This window comes from Podarcis vaucheri (genome assembly GCF_965113315.1).
Source record: "Podarcis vaucheri genome assembly, chromosome: Z".
Classification (NCBI taxonomy): domain Eukaryota; kingdom Metazoa; phylum Chordata; class Lepidosauria; order Squamata; family Lacertidae; genus Podarcis; species Podarcis vaucheri.
This window is the reverse complement of record NC_138758.1, coordinates 26,006,519-26,029,341: the sequence shown is the minus strand read 5'-3', so window position 1 is coordinate 26,029,341 and position 22,823 is coordinate 26,006,519. Positions and strand designations below refer to the sequence as shown.

The following is a 22,823-nucleotide window of genomic DNA, read 5'->3' as shown; positions in this document are numbered from 1 at the left end:
CATGTTACAGTTCATTTTATACAGCAGTTAAACAGTTTGCACATTATAAAGCCCACTCATGTGTCTTCAGAACATTTTTTAAATTAGTTTTTATTGGGAGGTTTTGTGTTACAAAGCAAACAGATAAACAACAGCTAATGTGGGATCAAAAGGGAAGCAGCACAGCAATCACATGAAAGCCTCGAGTCGAAGACTTGGGAAATGTGGCTGTCAGAAATCAAAACTTTTATTATTGAGCCCCACCATGGAGTTTCCAAGGGCTAAACGTGACCTAAAGATGCAAGCTGTGATCAGATGTGCTGGTGTCTATAGTTTCATCCTAACTTCAAATGAGTGAAGATTCCCCGCCCCCCTTCAGACTTCCTCACTCATTGTGAGTCAAGTCAATATATACAGAAATGTTAGGTAGGGATGGTGCCAGCATTTATTATTTATGATCATCAAAAAAATTATATTCCGCTTGCTCAGAGGGGGAGAATGGGAAATTGGGAATTGTTTGTTTGCATGCATTTTTTTTTAAAGGAAAAGAAAGTTGATTTAAAAGGCAACAACATCACTTAGTGTTGTGGTCTTGGCCACGATGAGTGAACATGGTGATTTTGGTGAGATGAATGCAGGATAGGTCTGAAGACTTTTCCTGTTCCTTTTGTTTAATGACAGGACCTCCTGGAGAGCCTGGGACACGTGGAACCCCCGGCGCTAGAGGTGACCAAGGGTTTGATGGTTTACCAGGCCTTCCTGGCCAAGCAGGGTTTCCTGCACTTACTCCAGGTAATCCAGTTGAGGATCCTTGCCTTCAGATGCAGAATTCCAGTGGTATCTGGACTCTTTGCTTCCTCTTCTTTTAACTGAATAATCTGCATGGTAGCTCAAGGGAACAGAGTGGCTCCCCTGTGAATAAAGTTTGCAGAGTTTGGGACTTTTTAGTTTAGAAAGAGAAAGAGGGGATGTGATAGAAGTTTATAAAATTATGCTTGGTGTGGAGAAAGAGAAGTTTTCTCCCTCTCAACACTAGAAATCATGGACATACAATGAAGCTGAATAATGGGAGATTCAGAACAGATAAAGGAAATGACTTCTTCATTCAGCACATAGTTAAACTATGGAACTCAGTCCCACAGGAGACAGCGATGGCCACCAACCTGGATGACGTTGGAAGAAGATTAGACAAATTCATGTTCACTTCTTTGTTCTGTATAGTTTAACTGCTCACAATCATAGAAGAGCATTTTAAGAGATTTGCATTATGCGTTGTTTTAGTTTTGACTTTCAGGTGGTTTTAATCTGTTTGCATTTCATTTTGCTGTTAAGCAGCTTTGAGACATTTTCTTTCTGTATAAAGTGACTGACAACTGGAATAAACAACAGCAACAATCTTTTTAATGAGTATTTGTAAACTACAACTCATTTTTTAAAAAAAAAAGATTTATTGGGGTTGTACAATGAAACGTAATGAGATATGGAGCCAGTGATCAACACTGAATCAAATGAAGTCTCTGAAACACTTCACAAAACAGGAAATGTTTTTGGCATGCGGCAAAATATTAAAATTGAAGCGGCCTGTCTGATTTCAAGTGTTCTGTGGCACACCTGCTCCCATGCTGAAAAACTTCGTTTACATGGAAACAAAACGAATTTGTGATAACTGGGGGGCGGGGTAGTCAAGAGGGCTTCTGCAGGTGATTACAGTGATCTGGACTCTGTAGAAAGGATGGTATAGCTCCCTTCTTTCTTCTTATATTCCTCTTCTTCCACTGTTAACTCCTCCCATTAGCATTTCATCAGTTACAAAATACTGTGCAATAGAGGGAAGTTTCTTGCTCCTCTTTTTTTTTTACAGCAATTAAAAAAATAAAGATAGATATTAATAAGCAGGTAATTTTATAAAGTGTTAATGACTGGAAATGTGAAACAAATCTTGTCTGTCTTAGGTTCCCCGGGTCGTATGGGAATCCCAGGTGATCTGGGACCAAAAGGAGACGTAGGAGACCCAGGCAGAGAAACAATTGGGTTGCCTGGTCCACCAGGCAGAGATGGAGATCCAGGTTTGCCAGGTCCTCCTGGGTTACCTGGACCATCATGTAAGTACATTACGGTGCTCAGTTTTTGTACTGCATGGTGTAGTGGCTACAGAGTTGGACTAGGACCTGGGAGTCCAGGGTCCTAGTCCCCAGTCAGCTGTGAAGCTCACTGGGTAACCTTGGGCCAGCCACTGTCCCTTAGCCTAACCTACCTCACAGTGTTGCTGTGAGCATAAAATGGGTGAGGGGTAGAACCAAGTACATTGTATTGAACTCCTTGGGGGAAAGGTATCAGATAAATATAAATGAAATGAAATCATATTCAGCATAAATGTACTCCCACTCCTCCCCATGCTGTGAAGAAAAAAGTGAAAATCCCACAGTGCTGGTGAAATGTTGCATATTCTGTCGTTCATGGCGTTGTGGTTTTCCACATTCTTCCACCCCACAAATTCACAGTGTTTTTATGTTTGTTTGTTTAAAAGTATTTCTAAACTGCTTAATATGTTTTTAAAACCCAAAGCCGTATAAAAACAAACATAACAGAAATTCTTGAGACAACAGTCTCAAGAAACAGTAATTTCCTAATCACATCTTCTAGTCCTGTGGGTCAAGGAAAGCCCAGGCAAAAATATAAATATTTACAGGGCGTCTGAAGCAACTGGTGGATGATGCTTCAAGTTTGGGAGGTGAAAAGGTATCTTATAGTACAGGGGCAGTGTTCAAAAATACTCTTTTGGTAGTCACTGCCCTGTGATATGGCGAAGGGTACAGTTTGATCAGTTAAATTTCCACAGATTATCCCAAGTGATCTTACAGGTCTATGCAGGGACAGGTAGTCTTTCAAGTAAGCTTGTTCTGAATTGTTTTATTCCAAATCTTCAGTTCCCATATTTACTCTGGGAGAGATCCTTGCTGGAGAACCCGGGGAGACAGGAACCCCAGGACAGAGAGGGCCACCAGGACTGTTCGGGGCAAAAGGCTACAAAGGTGAGCAGATTTTCCCTGGCCCTTGTGCATTTTCACCCAGATCTCACCAAGAATTGAACATCGCATGGTCCTTTTGTTCATGGAACATGGTGACTGTAGGTGGGGTGGGATGAAGAGAAACAATGCATTTGGGAAATTTGGAGGAAGAGGCATAGCTTTTTGGTAGAATGTGTGCTTTATATACAAATGCCCCAGGTTTAATCCTTGGCATCTCCAGGAAGGGCCTGGAAACACTTGTGTCTGAAACCCTGAAGAGCTGCTGCTGGTCATTGTAGACCATGGGCTGTATCCATTCTCTGTCTGCTAGTACAAGGGGTATTGCACTAGCAGGTGTATGAGTTTTAGTGTTGCACAGCAGAAGACTCAAGAGCAACAGCTGTGCTAGCGGAAGCTTTGTACAACAGCTTCTGCAATCTATGGTGCAACAAAGTTACCATATTTTTTGCTCTATAAGACTCACTTTTTCCCTCCTAAAAAGTAAGGGGAAATGTGTGTGCGTCTTATGGAGCGAATGCAGGCTGCGCAGCTATCCCAGAAGCCAGAACAGCAAGAGGGGTTGCTGCTTTCACTGCGCAGCGATCCTTCCTGCTGTTCTGGCTTCTGAGATTCAGAATTCCCTCCCTTGTTTTCCTCCTTCAAAAACTAGGTGCGTCTTGTGGTCTGGTGCGTCTTATAGAGCGAAAAATACGGTACTAACAACATGGAATTCTCTTGCACAACATGTCCCACTAGTGGAAAACATTTAATCAGTTGGACAAGTATATTGCTAAATGGCTTTAACTTATCACTATGTTGGATAGAGGCCCAGATATGGGGAAGCTGTGACCCTCCATATATTTGCTAGACTAGAGCTCCCATCATCCCTGGCCACTGATCATGTTGGCTAGGGCTGATGAGAGCTGAAATCCAACAACTTTTGGAGGGCACTAGATTGGGGAAGGCTAGATGGACCAGTGGTATGACAGAATATCACTGAATTTGAAACAACATGTTTGTGTGTTGTTTATAACTTCTGCAAATTTCTGGATCTTTGGAGAGTCCAAATGATTGCATTATATTGTCCCTTTAAATGCATCTCCAGAGAAGAGATGTGGCGCTTCGCGTGGAGAAGTTTTTATCACTGTCAACAGCTTTTCCCAGCCTTGCTAGGCAAAAATCCAACAATGGGAGGAATTAGACAGGGACCCTTAAAAGTGCAAAGCAGGGTCTATGTCAGAGAGCTTAAATGCCAATTAAGGTGAAAGAGGTGGGGCTTCATATGCATCAGGAAATGAAAATCATGGGGAAGTGGAAATAAGCCCTATTGAGCAAATATTGTCTTAATTCTACCATCATGCCAAACCATGGCTAGCAAAACATAACCATTGTTTGGTTTGTTCTCTGCTGACCACAGTTTATTAATCAGCCAGCAAAGTAGAATCAGAAGATATGGTTTGAAGTCAGTTTGCAAACCCAGGTTTGTGCTAATCATGGTTTGAAGTGATGTCTGAATTGATATAAAGTTATGGTATTCACACTCCATCCAAGAAGGATTTTCACTTAGGAATTGGTGTGTTGAACAGATGTGAAGACAAAAGCAGACAAGTAGCTCTATAAATCGTGGCTTGTTTGGTGGATGTTGAGAGGCTCTAGTCATGGTTTGAGTTCTAAACTGGTTAAAGAACTGAACCATTGTTTCCCAGGTGAAGCTGGAGATTGTGCTTGTGATGGAGGGATCACACGAACAGGCTTGAAAGGGGAGCCAGGTGCCCCTGGTCAGCCTGGAAGACCTGGTGAACCAGGCCCAAAAGGACCTTTGGGAGATCCAGGAGATGGTGCACAAGGGCCACCTGGTCAACCGGTAAGTAAATGTTCATCCCTAAACATTCTCCATGCTTCCCACCCAGTCCTTTGTTACAGTTTCCTAAGAAGAAGCATCTGTATATCTCTTTGCTTGCTAACTATTTTTCCATTTGTTTGCATCCCAGGGTTTCTTTGGTCAGCCTGGTCTTCCAGGCATCAAAGGAGAGAAAGGAGAACCGTATCTGTCCTCAGGCAGAGGCACCAAGGGAGATCCAGGGAATGTCGGCCCCAGAGGGCCTTCAGGCGAATCTGGAGTTCCTGGTAGGGATGGCATACCTGGTTTGCCAGGTCGACCAGGCCCTCCAGTAAGTGTTTTTTCCATCTGTCTGGGCATTACAGCCCATTATTGTTACAACATGCTGTGTTTGTGATGTCAACAACATGCCATGCACCATACAGAATACAGAAGGGGTGAAGTCCCTGACAAGAAGGCTTTTCATGGTTGGCACAATCAACAGACCTGGGGAAAATATCTGAAGTGGCTTGGTGGGGGAGCCTTGCATGGAGGAAAGTCTCTAAAAAGCCCATATTTCTGGTTTTTGCAAGGGTAGCTACCAAAGCAACTGGATAGGCAATATGGTGATCAAATGCTGAACAGTTGTGGGCTGTAATTTTGACCACAGTTCATCTATATGTAGGTCTTAAAGAGTTGTAGAAAAGGAAAATTCCTTGGTCTGAGTCATTCTCTTAGTCCAAGCAACCATGGAGGAATGTCAATGTAATATTCAGAAAGCCAGCATTCCTTCTAAAGTAGCCTACAGGAAGATGCAATCATCTTCATGGGTGATGGATGAGCTCTCTCAGATGTGGATAATATTGCTTGGAATAAACTAAACTACTTGCCAAAATAATTGGAAAATGGTTTTGCTGAATATGAGTTAGTTTGAATTAATCTGGAATCCATTATACACCCCACTGAAGTTGTGATAGTGACCAGTCCCTACCACAGTGCCCACCTTTAAGAACTTTTCACCCTTTTAACAGTGATTTTGCATGCTCCTTCCTACCCACCTGGCTGCTCCTGGCAACAGAAGAACATGGGGAGGTGGGGGTTTCTCACTCCTTTCTATGGCAAAGCATCATGTGAGGTATAAGTAGACCTGGGAAGCAAAGTTTTCCCAAGAGCTACTGCAAACGTCAGAGATCCATAAGACCACAAGGAGGATGAGAGTGTGGGGATTGGTTGGTTGTAAGGAAGGAGATGAATTATTCTCTAGTTCAGATTAAAAACCAAGCCAGATAACAATTTGAGGGGTTGCGGCAGTGGAAGACAGGAGTGCCTGGCATGCTCTGGTCCATGGGGTCACAAAGAGTCAGACACGACTAAATGGCTAAACAACAACAAGTTTTCGTCTTGTATTTAAATTATGAGCTGCAGTAAACTTGGATTTTTTCCAGTCAAGAAATCCAATCTTCTCTTACTTGGAGATTTTTAAAAATCTATTTTTTTGTTTGTGTTTAGGGTGATGGTGGATTGGGCTTTCCAGGAGACAAAGGTTTTTCAGGGTTACCTGGTTTGAAGGGTCGGCGTGGAGAGAGTGGTCTTCCTGGAGTTGGTTTCCCAGGCCCAGCTGGAGTTCCTGGGCCTCCAGGTGACCCAGGAATTGATGGATATCCAGGGCAACCTGGTCCCCCAGGTGCTCCAGGTAAGTTATTTGGGGTTACTCTTTGAAACAGTAAACAAAGCCCATGTGACATTTATTGCTGAATGCCAACCAAATTTCTAACTTCTCACCTTACAAGCAGATTTTGTACATATATGGTGGAAATGATGGAAGGCTAGTAGTTATTTGAGGATGGTGACCTCGATTGCAAATGAAATACTTGGGATAGGGTTGATAGAAGATTCATTGTTATGTCTTCTAAATAATGTAAACGATCATAGATATAAAAAAGTATTAAAAAAGTATATTCACAGGTGCTACTTCGGCAAGGATCTCCTTTGCACACCTGCAAAAGATAGCTGTAAAGCAGGTGGGGAGCCTTTCGCCCTTCAGGTGTTGCTGGATTACAACTCCCATCATACCTGGCCATTGGCCATCATTGCTAAGACTGATGGGAGATGTAGTTCAGCAACATCTGGAGGGCCTAAAGTTCTCCACATGTGCTGTAAGCCCAAATAAGAAAGAAATGGGGAGCAAATGGCATTTGTTAAATGGACAAGAATGTTACTGTATAGAGAAATGACAAAATGAAAAATCAGATGAGTAGAAGTTAGTTGTGCAGTGTGTGTGTGTGTGTGCGCGCGCAAACTGCTTTGCAAACAATGGCAGGGCAAAAGAGTGTGATAGGGAGCATACCACAGAGGGCAGTGTCACACGCCTCCTCACCATGGCCTGTAGAAAGAGGGCAAGTGTCAGAGGCCACTACTGCTCTCCCTTGGTAGCTGTGGGTCAGTGATTAGTACCAATGGGTCCTTGTCGGGTGCCAGGACTTTGGTCTTTTCCAAAAGGATGCTGAACCCTGATTCCAAGCCTAAGTGAGCCAAAACAGGTTTGAAAATGTTCCTGTTGTTGAGCAGTTTCTATGTTCATGTTTGAATCACTTTGGAAAGTAAAACGAAAAGATCCTCCCTATTCCTAGGTTCCAATGCCAGCTTTTCAGAACAGTTTTAACAATGGCGATGTGTTCCTTCCTTTTCTTCTGCTGCTTTTGTTTTGTTTTTAATACAATTTCTAGCTTGTGCCTATTTTAACATTTTGTTTATGGAGAAATACATTTCATCTTGCAGCTTTTTAAAAAAAACTGTGTCAAGCAAAACAGGCTTTCGTATATTTCTCTGCCCAAACCACACACACCACTCAAAAAATATTACTTCCTATAATCACAAGGGTCTGAAGCTTTATTAATTTCCTCTCAACTTGATCGACTGCCTTTGTGGCCTGTTTGCAGTACCTGTGAATATAGGAGAATTATGGTTCAAAGGAAATGACTCTTCGACTTGCGGGTTATTCTTTTGGCTTTATGTTTTTATTTTTCTCCTGCCTTTGTTTTTAACCTCTCCTCCTTTGCTTAACCGGTATAGGTGATTGCTGCTGCGGTGAGGAGGTTGGTAATGAAGTCTTAGACGCTCAGGGAGGTGAGAGTGAGGCCAGTCATGAGACTTGTGATGGGAGAATTTTCTTCCTTTCCACTGAGGCACAGAGAAAAGCATGTTGCACAATATTTTGGGAGGGGGGCAGGGACACACTTGGTGGTTGCAGCAGGCTGATGGGGATACAGCCAATGGAGAGCTTGCTTTCATGTGCTTTTTCCCTGCCCCCAAAACACGTGTTCCCACGCTAACCCTCTGCTTCCTTGTGTCTAAGTGTTTCCACGTCTTTGCTTATTGTATGTGTTCCTCACAATGGCAATGGAACAAGTTGATATATAATTCTCTTTCTCTTTGGGGAAGGACCACAGCTTGATGCAGAGCACATGCTTTGTGAGCACGTTGGCATCTGCAGGGAGAGCTGTGAATGCCCCCTGTCTAAAATTTTGGAGAACTGCTGCCAGTCAGTGTACAAAGTACTAAGCAGCATGGAACAATAGTCAGACACTGTATAAGACAACTCCTTATGTTTCTGTACTTTGAGGGAAGAGCCATATCTCCATGATAGAGTACATACTTTCAGCGCTTTTTTCTGGGGGTACTCAGGGGTAAACATACTGGTATGATCCCCCGCCTAAAAAAATGTTAAAGTGTGGCAGTTACTGCAACAACTTCATGGTGAGTACTGGCACCTTAAAAAAAAAGAAAGCACTGCATGTAGATGTTGAAGGTCCAAGGTTCAATCTGCAATACCCCCTGTCTGCAATCACATTGTAGAATGAGCAGCGTTCAGCTAGATAAACAAATGGTCACGACAGCTTCATGGGTTCCTGTGTACCTCGGGATATTATTATTTCAATGGAGATTGAGGGGGACCTTGTGGTTGTTTTTCCTGATCAAGAATGTTTACTTGAATTTGCCCTTTATCTCAGCCTTCGTCTTCTTCTTCTTCTTCTTCTTCTTCTTCTTCCTCCTCTTCCCCTTCCTCTTCCTCTTCTTCTTCCTCTTCTTCGCTGCTCTAGAGACAGCATCCTATATCCCAGACACTGGCTGCCTTGAGGCATTTTGTGGGGAAGATCCAGACTGCATATTTTAAATAAGCCCTGTTGTAGCTGTTGTGCTAGGCAGATTTGTTTCTCAGATACTGAAAATCCTAAAACACTTTGCAGGAGCATTTGTATTTCTGTGAAACAGAGGGTGTTTCCACGTGGAATTAACCAGACAATTAACCAGTATGGTAAAGAGAATGTGGGGGCAAGGCCTAGGATCATTTGGTCCATCACATGGGGCCAGGAGTGGCGGATCTGTGGCCCTCCAAATGTGGCCGGACTCTTAGATTATGAGACTTGGAGTCCAGTATCACTTGGAGGGTTATAATGGTTCCACCATCCCTGGACTGGGCCATTCTCTTTTGAACACATATTCTCCCCACCCTTCTACTGTAAGCCTTAAGTATGAGCAAAAGTCAAAACAGGATTTAAAATAAAGTTAGAAAACATTATTCTCTGGTAGGTTTGGAAATGTTACTCTTGAGCGCTCTTTAATCAAGAGGATTCATGGACCTGTTCAACCATTATTGACCAAGTAACTTTTTGACACACATTTACCCCCCTTTAGGTATAACTTTGCCCTGTCTGATTCCTGGAGCATTTGGTCCACCTGGGCCTCCAGGATCCCCAGGATCTCCAGGTATGAAATATTATACACTCCTTGCCCTGTCCTGCTGTGAACCTCTCTGGTTCATTTTTCCTTCAACAATGTGAAAAATGAAATGCAACCATCCTTCAAAATGCACACTTCTCTGAATGTTGTGAAGCAGTTCTCCAGCCAAATCATGCTTTTTTTAAAAAAGAAATGTGTATATTAGGACAAAGTGTGTAGGAACATGCATATATTAGTGGAAAGTAGCATGCAAAAAGCTTTTTATGAAGGAAAATCATATGCAAAATGTGTCTGTTAGGGGGAATGCGGGCGATTTTTTGTGAGAACATTTTGTGTGTGTGCCTAACTGATTTTGTTCCTCACCCATCTTCAGGCTCCAAGGGCAGAAAAGGTCTGCCAGGCATTCCAGGGCAGCCAGGATTAAATGGCTTTAAAGGGCCGCTAGGATCACCAGGGTTAGTAGGGCCTTCAGGACCACCAGGTAAGAGCCAAGGTTGGCATCTGACTTGAAATAAGTGGGCCTGATGGGAATGGTAGTCCAAAATAGGTGGGGCACCAGGTTTAGGGAAGGCTCCTTTAACTGCTCATACTACCTCACATTCCTTACCCCCCTTTCATTTTGCAATTTTCACAACAGCCCTGTAAGGTGGGTCTGTTTTAATTGCCTCACACTCTTGCAAGTTAGACTACAGCCAGATTGCCTAAAGGCATCTTGCGAGTTCATGATAGAGGCAAGGATTGACCACAGGAATTTCTGATTCATAGCACAGGGCCAAAACAGAAGTCGTGGGTCTATCATCATGTGTCAGTCCTGTTTTGGGGCAGTTTCCACTGACTGACTGCAGGGATAGTTTTGCATTATTCTCATTTTAATCTTCAATTATTTTTCTTATTTTAATTCTTATTCAGGCTGTAACATAAAAGACATTACATCTTTGCTCTTGTTTTTATTTGAGGCTTCTCTGGCATTCGTGGAGAGCCAGGGCCACAAGGATCCCCAGGACCTGACGGGACGAATGGATTGCCTGGAAATCCAGGCTCCCCTGGTTTGCCAGGGCCAAGGGGGTCGCCTGGTGAAGTGTTTGGTGCTGAAAGCGGAGCTCCAGGGCAACCTGGTCTGCCAGGATTGGCAGGAGATAAAGGCATCCTCGGGGAACCTGGCCTTCCAGGTCCGAAAGGTTAGTTCTGCTGCTAGAGTTGGCTGCTGGTCTGAGAGAGCCCATGATGCAGCCATGATGCCTAAGGTAAGCAGGTCTAGTTCTGCTCAGTGCCTGGATAGGAGATCTGCCTGGGAACCCAAGTAAAATAAGATGAAAATTTGGGGTCTGGCACTTTCTCGTTTTTCTAATACAGTGGTACCTCGGGTTACATTACCTTCGGGTAACGTAACTTTCGGGTTGCGAACACGGCAAACCTGGAAGTGTATACTTCCCAGTTTTGGTGTGTGCGCATGCGCATAAGTGCCCTGTACACTGTGCACATGCGCAGAAGTGCTCTATCGCGCTGCACAGGTGCGTAGAAATGGCACCTCTTGTTGTGGATTTTTCGGGTTGCGCACAGACCCCTGGAACGAATTAAGTTTGTCAACCGTACAGGGGGTGGAGAACCTCTGGCCCGTAGCCATACTAGGCTTGCCAGGGCTCTCCATTTAGCCAAGCCATGCCCATCTGCCATATTTATTGTCCTTTGAATGTAGGTGTCATACTGCATTTCCTTGAATTTTGCAACATGCTTTTCACATCTCAGCCCATGGATCTGAAACAGCCGTTCCAAGGGGCCAACCACTTCTCTCTTTTCAGGGGCAGATGGGAGGCCAGGTCTGTCAGGTGCGAAAGGCGGACGTGGGGAACCAGGCCTTCTGGGCATTGACGGACCACGAGGACCTCCAGGACCTGGAGGCCCTTTTGGCATTAAAGGAAAGCCAGGTCCAATGGGAGCAGTCGGCTTCCCAGGATCACGAGGTAGGTTGTGTATCAAATGGGAATAATGGGTGCTACCTTCATGGGCAAAAATGGGGTTGCATCCGACTATCTTCTACACAGAGTCGGCCTAAGTTAGTCGTGCCCATGAATTCCAATGGGTCTGCTCTCAGGAAGACTGACACTGGATTCTGTAGCCCCCTTTCTTTGCTTTCATACAACTTGGTAGGATTATAGTGATGGGTCTATAAACCTGTGATGTAATGCCCATATTCTTGGGGAGCCTTGAGTGTTGTCGGTCCTGTTCCAAGCAGCCTGGGTGTTCTGAGCCAAAGCAAATGTTCAGGTTTGCGCCAGCAGAGCAAGACAAGGCAAAAATAGGGCAGGATCTAAGTTCTGACAAGGTAAGTTAATGGTTTCAGGTACAGTGGCACCCTGGACATCTCCAGACATTGTTCAGCTAGAGACTACATAACAACATAGGCCGAATGTCATTCCAGCAGCAGTCAACCTCAGTCACCTTATTTAAAGAGGTCCAGTCCTTCACAGGCATTAGTTTATAGAGCTGCAGTTCCCAGGGTGTTTTTAGCAATCAATACCTCTTCCCAGGGAACTCTTGAGAAGTGTCGCTCACTGAGTGGGCTCTCCTAAACAACTTACAGCATCCTTAGCATACTGTAGTTCCCTGAATTCCTTGGGAGAAGCCGTGACAGTTAAAGTAGTATAATGGTGTTCTAAGTTCATGCTGCTGTTGTGGCCTATGTGTGTGGAGAATGTTCTCATGGGTTTGTGGCCCAGAGGCTCAAAACTTCATCTGCAAAGTGGCAGGGCAGGGTGGCTCCTCAACATTTTGTAGCTATAAAAGCAGCTCACCTGTACTTACACCTGTGCATTGGTCGCTCCCAGTGAACCATAGTTACAGGTAAGCGCCACCATTTTCCGAGTCATTCATTTCATTCATGGCCCTTGTGCTTTCTCCCTCTTCATATGTTTTTGTCTGTTTTTCCTCACCATGTTTCTCTTCCATTTACCACCAACCCCTCCATTTCTGACGTCACTCTGTATTGCTTTCTGGGGTTCTCCACATAGGCTGTCAAGGTGAGAGAAAATGCACTGTAGCATAAAAGCTCCTGGACTAACAGCTATCTAGCTTTTAATGCTACAAGACTGGCATTGACTGTAGGTGACACCCCTTATTTTAATCATAGAGAAAAATCAATAACAGCCACAAAACATTGTACTTCGTATGCTCAGATATTGCAGCCAACCCAACCTGGACAAGGCTTTTGTGTTCTGGGAATCTCCAACATGGACTTCAGTTTCAATGCGGTCCCTCTTCCCCTTCCTCCGCTACCTCCATCCATATAATATAAAACATATTTCACTGTTTGTTTTAAAGAGGGGAAAAAATCAGGATGTGAATTTTAAGTGCTGCAATTAGAATCTTGCAAAGCTTGTTAGCCGGGTTTCCCCCCCCCCCCAACTTTAGATGCTACTTTCCCCAGAAACTACCTGATTTTTTTAAAAATTAAAAAAAATGCATTTGAGCATTCCTTTTCCCATGCTTCAACCCTTCACTATGGTGGACCAAACCACAAAATATTTTTAAAAATTAAAAATTTACAGGCAGAAGCAAGCTGAGCAAAGAGTTCAGAGGCTAAATTGGCTAAATTCAGCCCAGCTGATGCCATTACTGTGACCTCCCCTGGGAATGACCACGGATTTAACAGGTTTGGGAAATAACGTCTGGAATGCAGAATGATGGGAGCGATGGTGGAAAATGCACCTTGCATCATTGGACCTCTTTTTAGCAACACACATTCTTTGGTTCAGCACAAAGGTGGGGGTAGCGACTGGAATCTGATGTTCCAACTTGTGGCCTGGTTATTTACAAGTATGACTGAGACGCTTCCCGAACCTTGGCTGATAAATCCTAAATTAACCCAACCATAAGGGGTTTCGCTATTGGCAGTTGTGTAGTGGTGTAGACAGTAACCTTCCTAGGCCTTTTAATTGTTAGATAACTAATGCTTATTATTTATTTATTTTTGCATTTCTAAACCCGTGCCTATTAGAAAGGCTGCATGATTTTGTGGTTTCATCCTCTCGTATGCAATGCGACACTTAGCGCAGAGGCGGATTGAAAGAGGGGAGAGAAAGAGAGGCTGTGAAATTAAGAGTCCCTACTTGTCTCGATTCAGGAATTCCTGGAGAAAAAGGCAGAAGTGGTGATCCGGGGGCACCAGGCCCCATTGGTATGAAGGGCTTCCCTGGTCTTGTTGGTCTCCCAGGACGTCCTGGTGAACTAGGGTTACCCGGGACACTTGGCCCTCCAGGTGCAGATGGAAATCCAGGTTTTCCCGGATTAAAAGGTAACAAGTGTCAATATTCAATCTGCGTAGCCATGTATTGTAATGACAATAATTTTGTCTCACAGCACTTTTTTTAGTTGGAACATCACACTGTTGCCAATCTGGCACTGGCACCCTCCAAATATTTTGGACACACTATGTTGTCGAAGGCTGCCTTTGTAGGTAGAATGTTGAACATGGGTGTAGAAGATTCAGGTGGTGGTGTTAAATGGTGGGTTTGCAATTACAAAAACAACAAAATAGTATAAAGGCAACAACATATAATACCATACCACAGCAATAACATAGGAACAGCCACAGGAAGCAGTATTGAAAGATTGTCTCACCCCATATATTCCCAACTGATCACTGTGCTCCGCAGGCGAAGGCCTAATGCAGATACCATCTTATCAGGAGATTCGTTCCACACAGAGTAGGAATTGTAGGAAGTGTAGGGTTTTTAAAAATTATTATTAAGGGCAGTGTTTTCTTTTAAAAAAATGTTTAGGTGTACTCTTATTTTTCTACTCATATTGAAATACTACCCCTCAATGAGGCCAAATTTAGATTCACAAAATGTTTAGGGGTATGCATCCCCCTGTGTCCCCCCAGAAAAGAAGCACTGATTAAGGGCTATGCAAGAAAGGAAGGAAGGGGGGGAAGACTTTTGATATGTGAGGGCTAAGTATTTGCCATTGTGGCAACATATTCTCCTATCAACCCTGGAGCATAGGTTCAGCCAGAGGGCTCAGGTAAGGTGCGTCTGACCGCAATATTATGTGACAGAAAGGTCTAGGCCCTTCCTGTCACAGAAAGGGCTATTTCCAAAAGCTTAATTTCCACTAGCCTTCAATTGGCCTAGGATGTGTGTGTCAGGACTAGGTGGACTTTGCCTCACTCCGATTCCAGAGTGGACTTTTCTAATCCAATCCGTTCAGACCACGACCCAGATCAAATCAACGAACCACTTCAGAATCCTCATTCTGGTGGATTCTGTTACAAGAGTCCAGGGGTTTAACTGTGTTTAAACATTGGCTTTCCAGTAGATTTTGTTTAAAAATTGTTTTCCATTTCCCTGGAAATGGGACAGAATGGACTTAGTCCTATCTTCTCTGACAACTGGGAAGGACTGGACTAAAATGAGTTTGCTTGTCCTTAGTCAGGACCTACTGGTGGGAGGCTAGATGGGTCACAACAGCACCACCACAGCCATACAAATATATGGTAAAACAATAGGGAGCAGGTCCCCACATGCATGTTTGGGCTAGACTTGAGTCCTGGATCTGAAAAGGTGAAAGACTGATATAGTAGACCAGTGGTTTCCAAATAGCTAAGTACTGTGGACCCCTTGTTTTTCAAAAGCCAAGCCACGAAAATTTTGATACCTCTGTGGTAGTTTTTGTTATGTGAATGGTGCCACAGACCTCCTGGGTGAGTTATGCAGGTCCGCAGACCAGCAATTGGAAACCATTGCAGCAGACCACTTTCCAGTTTCTCTGTGTGTAACAAATTCAATTTGCTGTTTGATGCTAGGAGAAAAGGGCTTTGCAGGTGTCATCGGTTTCCCTGGAATGCTAGGCTTACCCGGAATCCCAGGGGTGAATGGGCCAAAAGGAGCTTCCGGATTACCAGGAAGAGACGGAAATATTGGGTTTCCTGGACTCGATGGTCTAAAAGGTAAGGCTGGCAATTTGGGATTGGGCCAAGCTTCACCTGGATGGGCAAAGCCAGACCCATACCAGCTATTTTGGGGGCCCAATTCAAGGTGCTCGTATTAGTGATTAAAGCCTTCAATGTCTTAGGCCCCAAATATCTAAAATATGACCTCTTTCCCTAAAGACATTCTCAGTTCTCCCTCCCTCAGAATCTTAGGGGGTGGTGTCCCAGGAGAGGGCATTCTCTCTTCAACCCCTAGGTTGTGAAATTCCCTCCCCACAGAGCTATGTCTGGCACCTTCACTATACAGATTTCATTTGCTGTAAATCCCACCTCTACCCTGTTCTTTGATACTTGAGAGCTATATCTTTAGGACTCATTCACATTAATTGATGGTTTTCAATGTTGTGTTTTAAATAGTTGCGACCTACACAGGGTAAATTTGTGTGGCTGGGAGGTGTCTTTATCATTTCACATCATGTCTCTCTTTTCACTTCTTCAGGAGACAGAGGTGACCGTGGTCCACCAGGACCTCCTGTCCTTAGACCTCTAGAACAGGAGCTTGCATTCAAAGGAAGCAAAGGAGAGCCTGGTTTTGCTGGGAATCCAGGGTTTACAGGACCTAGAGGTACTTGTGGGAGTTCACATAATACGATCCGGTTTCCACTGTTGTCCATAACCAATCGTTCACCTATTTAACAGCCTAGAATGATGTCACTAACCCCTTTTAGAGAAACGCCAAACCACACCACATCATACGGCGGAAGGGCATTCCACAGGGCGGGTGCCACTACTGAGAAGGCCCTCTGCCTAGTGGACCCGCTCCCAGTGGACAAATTTTATGATATTTGGAATTCAATTGCATAAGTACCATAGTAAGTTATTGGTTAACTACAATAACAATTCCCCCTCTTTTTTTAGTAATGTACACAATATCTTTTTTATTGTTGTTGTGTTTTGTTTTCTACATGGTTACTGTTCCTTGTTTCTTCTTCTTTTTGTGTGTGTCTTATCTTACTCTGTGCACTTGTACTTCTGTACCTTTATTTTTCAATAAAGAATAAAAAATTAAAATATTTACACAAATTTCTGTAGATATCTGAAGGCAGCCCTTTAATGGGGAGATTTTAATATCTGATATTTCCTTGTGTTACTTTATATTCTGTTGGAAGCTGTCCAGAGTGTTGCAAATAAATTATTATTATTATTATTATTATTATTATTATTATTAGGTACATGGGGCGCTGCTTCACCAACATCAGCCAGTCCTCAGCCAGCCATTCTTACTTAACAATCAACCCAGGAGGTGGCAGTACTACCCATCTGCCTGCTCTTCCTTAGTCATAGGGCTCATCCACACTTCACCTTTTGCCCCATGTTTTCTAGACACAGGTCTGTGCTTTGAAGCTCTGTGTCCAAGTGCTTTCCCTTTTTTCACAGAATCCTAGAATTGTAGAGTTGGAAGGGGTCATGAGGGTCATCTAGTCCAACCCCCTGCAATGCAGGGAATATTTTTGCCCAACATAGGGTTTGAACCCATAGCCCTGAGATTAAGAGTCTCATGCTCTACCAGGGCTTCCTCCCGCCCCCCCATTTTGTCCCGCTGCTTTCCACAGGAAACCCACCCACTCTTTATTTTTTATTTTATTTATTATTAATAATTTATTTACAACATAATCCATAACAGCTCATACATACAAACAAACAAACAAACAAACAAACCCACCACCATTGACAATTTAGTTATCGGAATTAAATTCCTATCCCCTTACATAAAGAAAACATAACATAAAAATAAAATATTTCCTTTATCCTGTAAATGGCCTCCTTATTTACTTCTTGTATACTGTTTCTTTTATATGTGATTATTACAATTTTTCCTAGTTATGACTTTAAAAACCGCAGTCTCCTGTAGAAATTAATCGAAATAAGTCCAGGTATATATTTTGGGGCATTGTTTGCTAACGTATTCTCTGCATTTCCCCCATTCTTTTTGAAATTCTTGTCTGGGTTATCCCCTAATTGTCTCTGTTAATCTGGCCAGTTCAGTATAATCTAATAATTTAGCCTGCCATTCCGTTTTTGTTGGCACAAGTTCTTTTTTTCCAATTTCTGGCAATTAAGATCCTCCCCGCACCTGTGGCATAAAGGAATATTTTCCAATCTTCTTTTGCTATACCTGTGTCTGTTATTCCTAAGAGGAAAGCTTCTGTATTTTTCACAAAGTTATATTTGAACATTTTTTAGAATTCATCATATACTATGATGCGGTAAAGCAGAAGGGACACTTCTACATATCTGGTGGACTTGTGAAAAAATCAAAAGCTTCTGGTATATAGTATAGCGTATGAGGAAACCCACTCTTTAACGCTGTCTTGGAACAAACGGCAATTTGGATTTTTACGCAGATAGCCGTATGCTCTGATTCAGTGGTAAAAATTGGTTTTTCACATGGAAAGCACCGGGCCAAGAAAAGGAAGGAAAGAAAGGCACTTGGACACAGAATTTTAAAGCAAGCATCCCCAAACTTGGCCCTGTATACGTTTTGAGACTACAATTCCCATCATCCTTGACCACTGGTCAAGTTAGCTAGGAATAATGGAGGTTGTTGAGATGGTTGGACAGTGTTCTCGAAGCTACCAACATGAGTCTGACCAAACTGCGGGAGGCAGTGGAGGACTGGAGTGCCTGGCGTGCTCTGGTCCATGGGGTCATGAAGAGTCGGACACGACTGAATGACTAAACAACAACAAGTCCCAAAACATGGAGGGCCAAGTTTGGGGGTTCCTGCTTTAAAGCATGGATGACCTGTGCCTAGAAACATGGCACAAAAGGAAGTCTGGATCAGCCTTCAATGTTGTCCTTGTTGTCCATCAGGAAGAAGGAAGAGGGCAAAACTGGGAAAACTAGACTGAGTTGGCTACGGCTTTATGGGCTCTAGCTCCACCTACTGTTGGACTCCCTGTCTTCCTCCCTACCAGCCACCACAGATCATAACAACTTTGCTTTGCTTTCCTGTAGGGAACAAGGGACTCCCTGGTCCCCGTGGACAGCCAGGACCCCCAGGAATAGCTGGGCTTCCAGGCAGAGAGAAAGGACCTCCTGGAGACTCAGGTTTCCCTGGAACATCTGGTTCTCCTGGCTTCCCAGGACAGAAGGGAGCCTCTGGCATCCTAGGTTTTCCAGGAATGCCCGGAGGAAATGTAAGTATGCCTGTTTCTGGGGACTTATGTTGGATTCCTTTTGACTGCTTTAAAGCACATTCAAAGCAAATTCTTTCCCTCAGAGAGTTCTGGGAAGTATGGCTTGTTAAGGCTTGCTGGAGATTGTAACTCTGTGATGGGGTGAACTACAGTGCCCAGAATTATTTGAGGGAAAGAATGTGTTTTGAGTGTGCTTTAAAGTTACAGTGTATACAGCAGAGTACTACTGTCCTGCTCTGAATGGAAGCAGGTCATGTACATCATTTCACCATGTAAACATTAGGTCTGGCTTTTGTGGATGCCTACAGGCTTCCACTGTTTTGTGGGAGGGGTTAAAGTGCATACTAGAAATTTAGGTTTGTGCAGTTAAACTGGATTAAAGTGCTCTGTCACCTGGGCACAACAAATCCACTCTAAAAAGCACACAGGGACTCTTTTTACTTAGCAAAGAGATGGGGAAATGCCCTGAAAAGCATGGGATGAACGAATAATTAGCAGGAAGACGTATAAACAGAACAAATGCTCAATAAAAACCGTGTGGGATAAATTGCAGTACAGTGGTACCTTAGTTCTCGAACAGCTTAGTTGTCAAACAAATCAGCTCCCAAACCCGGAAGTAAGTGTTCAGATTTGTGAACGTTTTTTGGAAGCCGAACCTCCATTAATGCATGAAGGGGTTAGGATCACAGAGTAAGCTGTTGGTGCTAGAGTTGACTAAGTCATGCCCCCTCACCTCTGGTAAAGAAGGGAGTGAAGCTTCTTTGCTCACTCTCAGTCTACCATGTGAAAATTGCAAGGATTGGAGGTCTGGACCTCAGGCTCCAGGCACAGACCACATGTTTAGAAAAGTTTTCTACTGTATTTTGTAACAAGATTTCTGCCTGAGTTTTTCCTGCTGCTGTATGGAAAGGCACATGAATCTGACCTTTGATGTGTTTGTAAACTTACTAAACTGTGTAGTCTGTTCACTGCAAGGGGGTAGAAAGCGAAGCACTTTAAACAACTCAGGACAATATATTTAAAAGGTTTAAGCAGCCTAAATTCCCATTTATTGCTGCATGTTTTGTGACTTTTTAAAAACCACTTCTACTGAAAACTCTTGTTGTCCTGCATTTCGGATTTAGGGATCCAGTGAATTCTTTTAACCAAATACATTTGTATCATAATCCTGACAAAACAAACATAGTCTAACCTCCTCATAAGCTTTGAGCAAACACATAAAGATGAATACTCAGTGAGGTTGTCTGGAGGAGTCCTCTGTCTTTCTGAACCCTTTGTGAACACGGACTTGGATGTGGGCTGGACCTTTCACAAGGACCAGTTCCATGTGGACATCACCAGGGAATGGCTGTCAGAAGCTGTGCATAGCAATGGACGATGCTGTTTCGTAGTGGTGAGCATTGTGAGGCCATACATTTCTCTCTGCCTTGCTGATGTAATTTTATCTATAATACCTTTTACTAGCTTTAATGTTAACGTATCCTGCTCTGGAATATTTTATTCTGTGAAAGGTGAATTATAAATAAAGTGATTTCCTTCACCAGGGTGATGAGGGTTTGATGGGGCCATCTGGATTCCCAGGGAATACGGGATTGCGTGGTTCAAAGGGTAAGTCACTGGTGTGATATTTTCAGGTACCATTTCCAACGGGGAAACTACAAAGGGGCCACAGCAGGAGATAGTCCTAATGGGGAACGCAAAGTTGTGTGTTGTGTGCATTGGTGATGTGCTAGAATGGGACGAGTAGTTAAGTATTGTATGATTTATGTAGATGTATACATTTGAGTTGGGGACACGGGTGGCGCTGTGGGTAAAACCTCAGCACCTAGGACTTGCCGATCGTATGGTCGGCGGTTCAAATCCCCGCGGCAGGGTGCGCTCCCGTCATTCGGTCCCAGCACCTGCCAACCTAGCAGTTCGAAAGCACCCCCGGGTGCAAGTAGATAAATAGGGGCCGCTTACCAGCGGGAAGGTAAACGGCGTTCCGTGTTCCGCGCTGGCTCGCCAGATGCAGCTTGTCACGCTGGCCACGTGACCCGGAAGTGTCTCCAGACAGCGCTGGCTCCCGGCCTCTAGAGTGAGGGCAGGGGTACCTTTACCTTTACCTTTATACATTTGAGTATACATCAAATGAGGGACGCAGGTGGCACTGTAGGTTAAACCACAGAGCCTAGGACTTGCCAGTCAGAAGGTCAGCGGTTTGAATCCCCTTAACGGGGTGAATTCCTGTTGCTCAGTCCCTGCTCCTGCCTACCTAGCAGTTCGAAAGCATGCAGTGTAAGTAGATAAATAGGTACCGCTTCGGCGGGAAGGTAAACGGCATTTCCGTGCACTGCTCTGGTTTGCCAGAAGCGGCTTAGTCATGCTGGCCACATGACCCGGAAGCTGTACGCCGGCTCCCTTGGCCATTAAAGCGAGATGAGTGCCACAATCCCAGAGTCGGTCACGACTGGACCTAATGGTCAGGGGTCCCTTTACCTTTATCTTATACATTTGAGTAATCAGAATTTGAGTGTGATGAACAGGAGTTAGTGGTTGGGGGGGGGAGTATTGTATATTGTGAGTCAGGATGTGCCTTGGTAAGAGGGAGGCTGAGGAAAGGAGGGAGCCCTTGATCCTGAAGACATTTTGCAGAATGTGCTGCTATCTTTTTGGTTTTTGCAGGATCTTATTTTTTTATTGTAGTCTTTCACAGATAACTCACAACTAAATGTGCGTTTAACTTATGCACATTCAGCTTTACACTCGTGGCAAAAATATTTTTTTTAAAGAAAATTGAAAAGGGACAAAAACCAGACAGGCATCTAGGGGGAGAAAACTCTGGCAACCCCACCCACCACTGCACCCAGGATGTTTTGACTATATGTGATTTTAGCTTTATGCACTATCCCTGGAACATAACCCCTGGATAAGTGTTGTATTATATGTAGTTCTTCAGTTTTATTGTTTTTATGTGTGTGTGCACGCATGCGCACTAAAGAAAGAGAGAGAAGGAATTCATAATTTTGTAAACTGCTTGAAAGTGTACGTATGTTAAGTGTTATAAATATATGTTAAATAAATGAAAGTAATTTTATTTTTTTAACCATCTTTGGTGCTCCTAGTAACAGGCAGCATTTAAAGTGAAAGGAATGTCATTGCTCTGCTCTCATAACACTTGAACCCTTGGCCACTTAATGAAATTGATTGGCAGGTTCAAGACTAGGAACACACCACATAATTAATTTACGTGGTTCAGTGCCACTCTGCTGTAAGAATGACCAATAGATTGTGATATATAGACTGCTGCCTCATGTGATGAGCCACTGAACTGCAAAGTATATGAGGGTTTCCTGTTCCACTTGAGCTTTGTTCAAGTGAAATGGCCTTCCTAAGCTCTGGTGTGCTTCTGTATCCTTGGTGGTGCATCATTCCTAACTCTCTGAGAGTTGCAGCTTACATGGGAACTTCTGGAGACATAATAGTGGTGGTGGTTGTTCCCCTGTTCCAGGTGACCGAGGAGAATCATTTGGAATCCCAGGTGGTGTAGGACCTAAAGGAGAACAAGGGGACCCTGGACTTCCAGGTATACAACTGGTGGTGATCTTTGAAAGGTTTCTGAAAGGAAAAGCTTCTGGGTTATTGTAATGTGTATGGGTTGCTCGTGCGTAAGTTGCCGCCTCTCCAGGCTTTGTTGCCTTGCTAAACCTTTCAGTCTGGGCAGCCCTTCACTTTGTGGCTGCCTCAGTCGCTAGCAGAATCCGTCAGTGGGCATTTCTTAAATCTTTTCCAACATAAAAGTTGTTTGACACCCAGTCTCCTCCTACTCTCTCTGCGCGGAAGTCTTCTGCGCAGGGTGGGCGTGGGTAGCGGAGGACCCGTGCTCTCCCCGCTGGTGTCCGGTGAAGAGTCCTGGAGCCCTCTCGCCGATTCCCCCATCAGCCCCTCTAGATCCCTGGTGTTGCGCTGATTTGCTTCCCCATCTGCGGAGCTGCCTCTCCCCCTGCTGGGCCCTTCTCCAGCATCATTTGAGAGCCTTCCCTCCTCCTCTAGCTCCGATGTCAGTTCCCTGACAGTTATCTTGCTAAAATATTGATTAAGGCTTTATACTCCTTTAGTTTTAAAATAAAAGTAGGTAGTCACATTATTTGCAATTTTTCAGATTGCCA

At 43.9% G+C, this 22,823-nt stretch overlaps 1 protein-coding gene across 5 annotated transcripts in view; it reads left to right on the top strand.

The window, feature by feature from the left end:
* Nucleotides 1–22,823, top strand: part of COL4A6 (collagen type IV alpha 6 chain) — a 175,449-nt gene that overhangs the window by 129,935 nt on the left and 22,691 nt on the right. For 3 of the 5 annotated variants that reach the window (XM_082208636.1, XM_082208637.1, XM_082208635.1), the window contains exons 19-35: nucleotides 661–771; nucleotides 1,932–2,081; nucleotides 2,907–3,011; nucleotides 4,694–4,851; nucleotides 4,979–5,158; nucleotides 6,316–6,499; nucleotides 7,879–7,932; nucleotides 9,502–9,573; nucleotides 9,920–10,027; nucleotides 10,503–10,724; nucleotides 11,346–11,507; nucleotides 13,667–13,837; nucleotides 15,350–15,493; nucleotides 15,975–16,100; nucleotides 18,494–18,675; nucleotides 20,220–20,283; nucleotides 22,166–22,240. In XM_082208636.1, coding sequence (XP_082064762.1) covers nucleotides 661–771; nucleotides 1,932–2,081; nucleotides 2,907–3,011; nucleotides 4,694–4,851; nucleotides 4,979–5,158; nucleotides 6,316–6,499; nucleotides 7,879–7,932; nucleotides 9,502–9,573; nucleotides 9,920–10,027; nucleotides 10,503–10,724; nucleotides 11,346–11,507; nucleotides 13,667–13,837; nucleotides 15,350–15,493; nucleotides 15,975–16,100; nucleotides 18,494–18,675; nucleotides 20,220–20,283; nucleotides 22,166–22,240 — 2,268 coding nt within the window. The remainder of the gene's footprint in view (nucleotides 1–660; nucleotides 772–1,931; nucleotides 2,082–2,906; nucleotides 3,012–4,693; nucleotides 4,852–4,978; nucleotides 5,159–6,315; nucleotides 6,500–7,878; nucleotides 7,933–9,501; nucleotides 9,574–9,919; nucleotides 10,028–10,502; nucleotides 10,725–11,345; nucleotides 11,508–13,666; nucleotides 13,838–15,349; nucleotides 15,494–15,974; nucleotides 16,101–18,493; nucleotides 18,676–20,219; nucleotides 20,284–22,165; nucleotides 22,241–22,823) is intronic. The other 2 variants (XM_082208639.1, XM_082208638.1) reach the window with 1 other exon arrangement.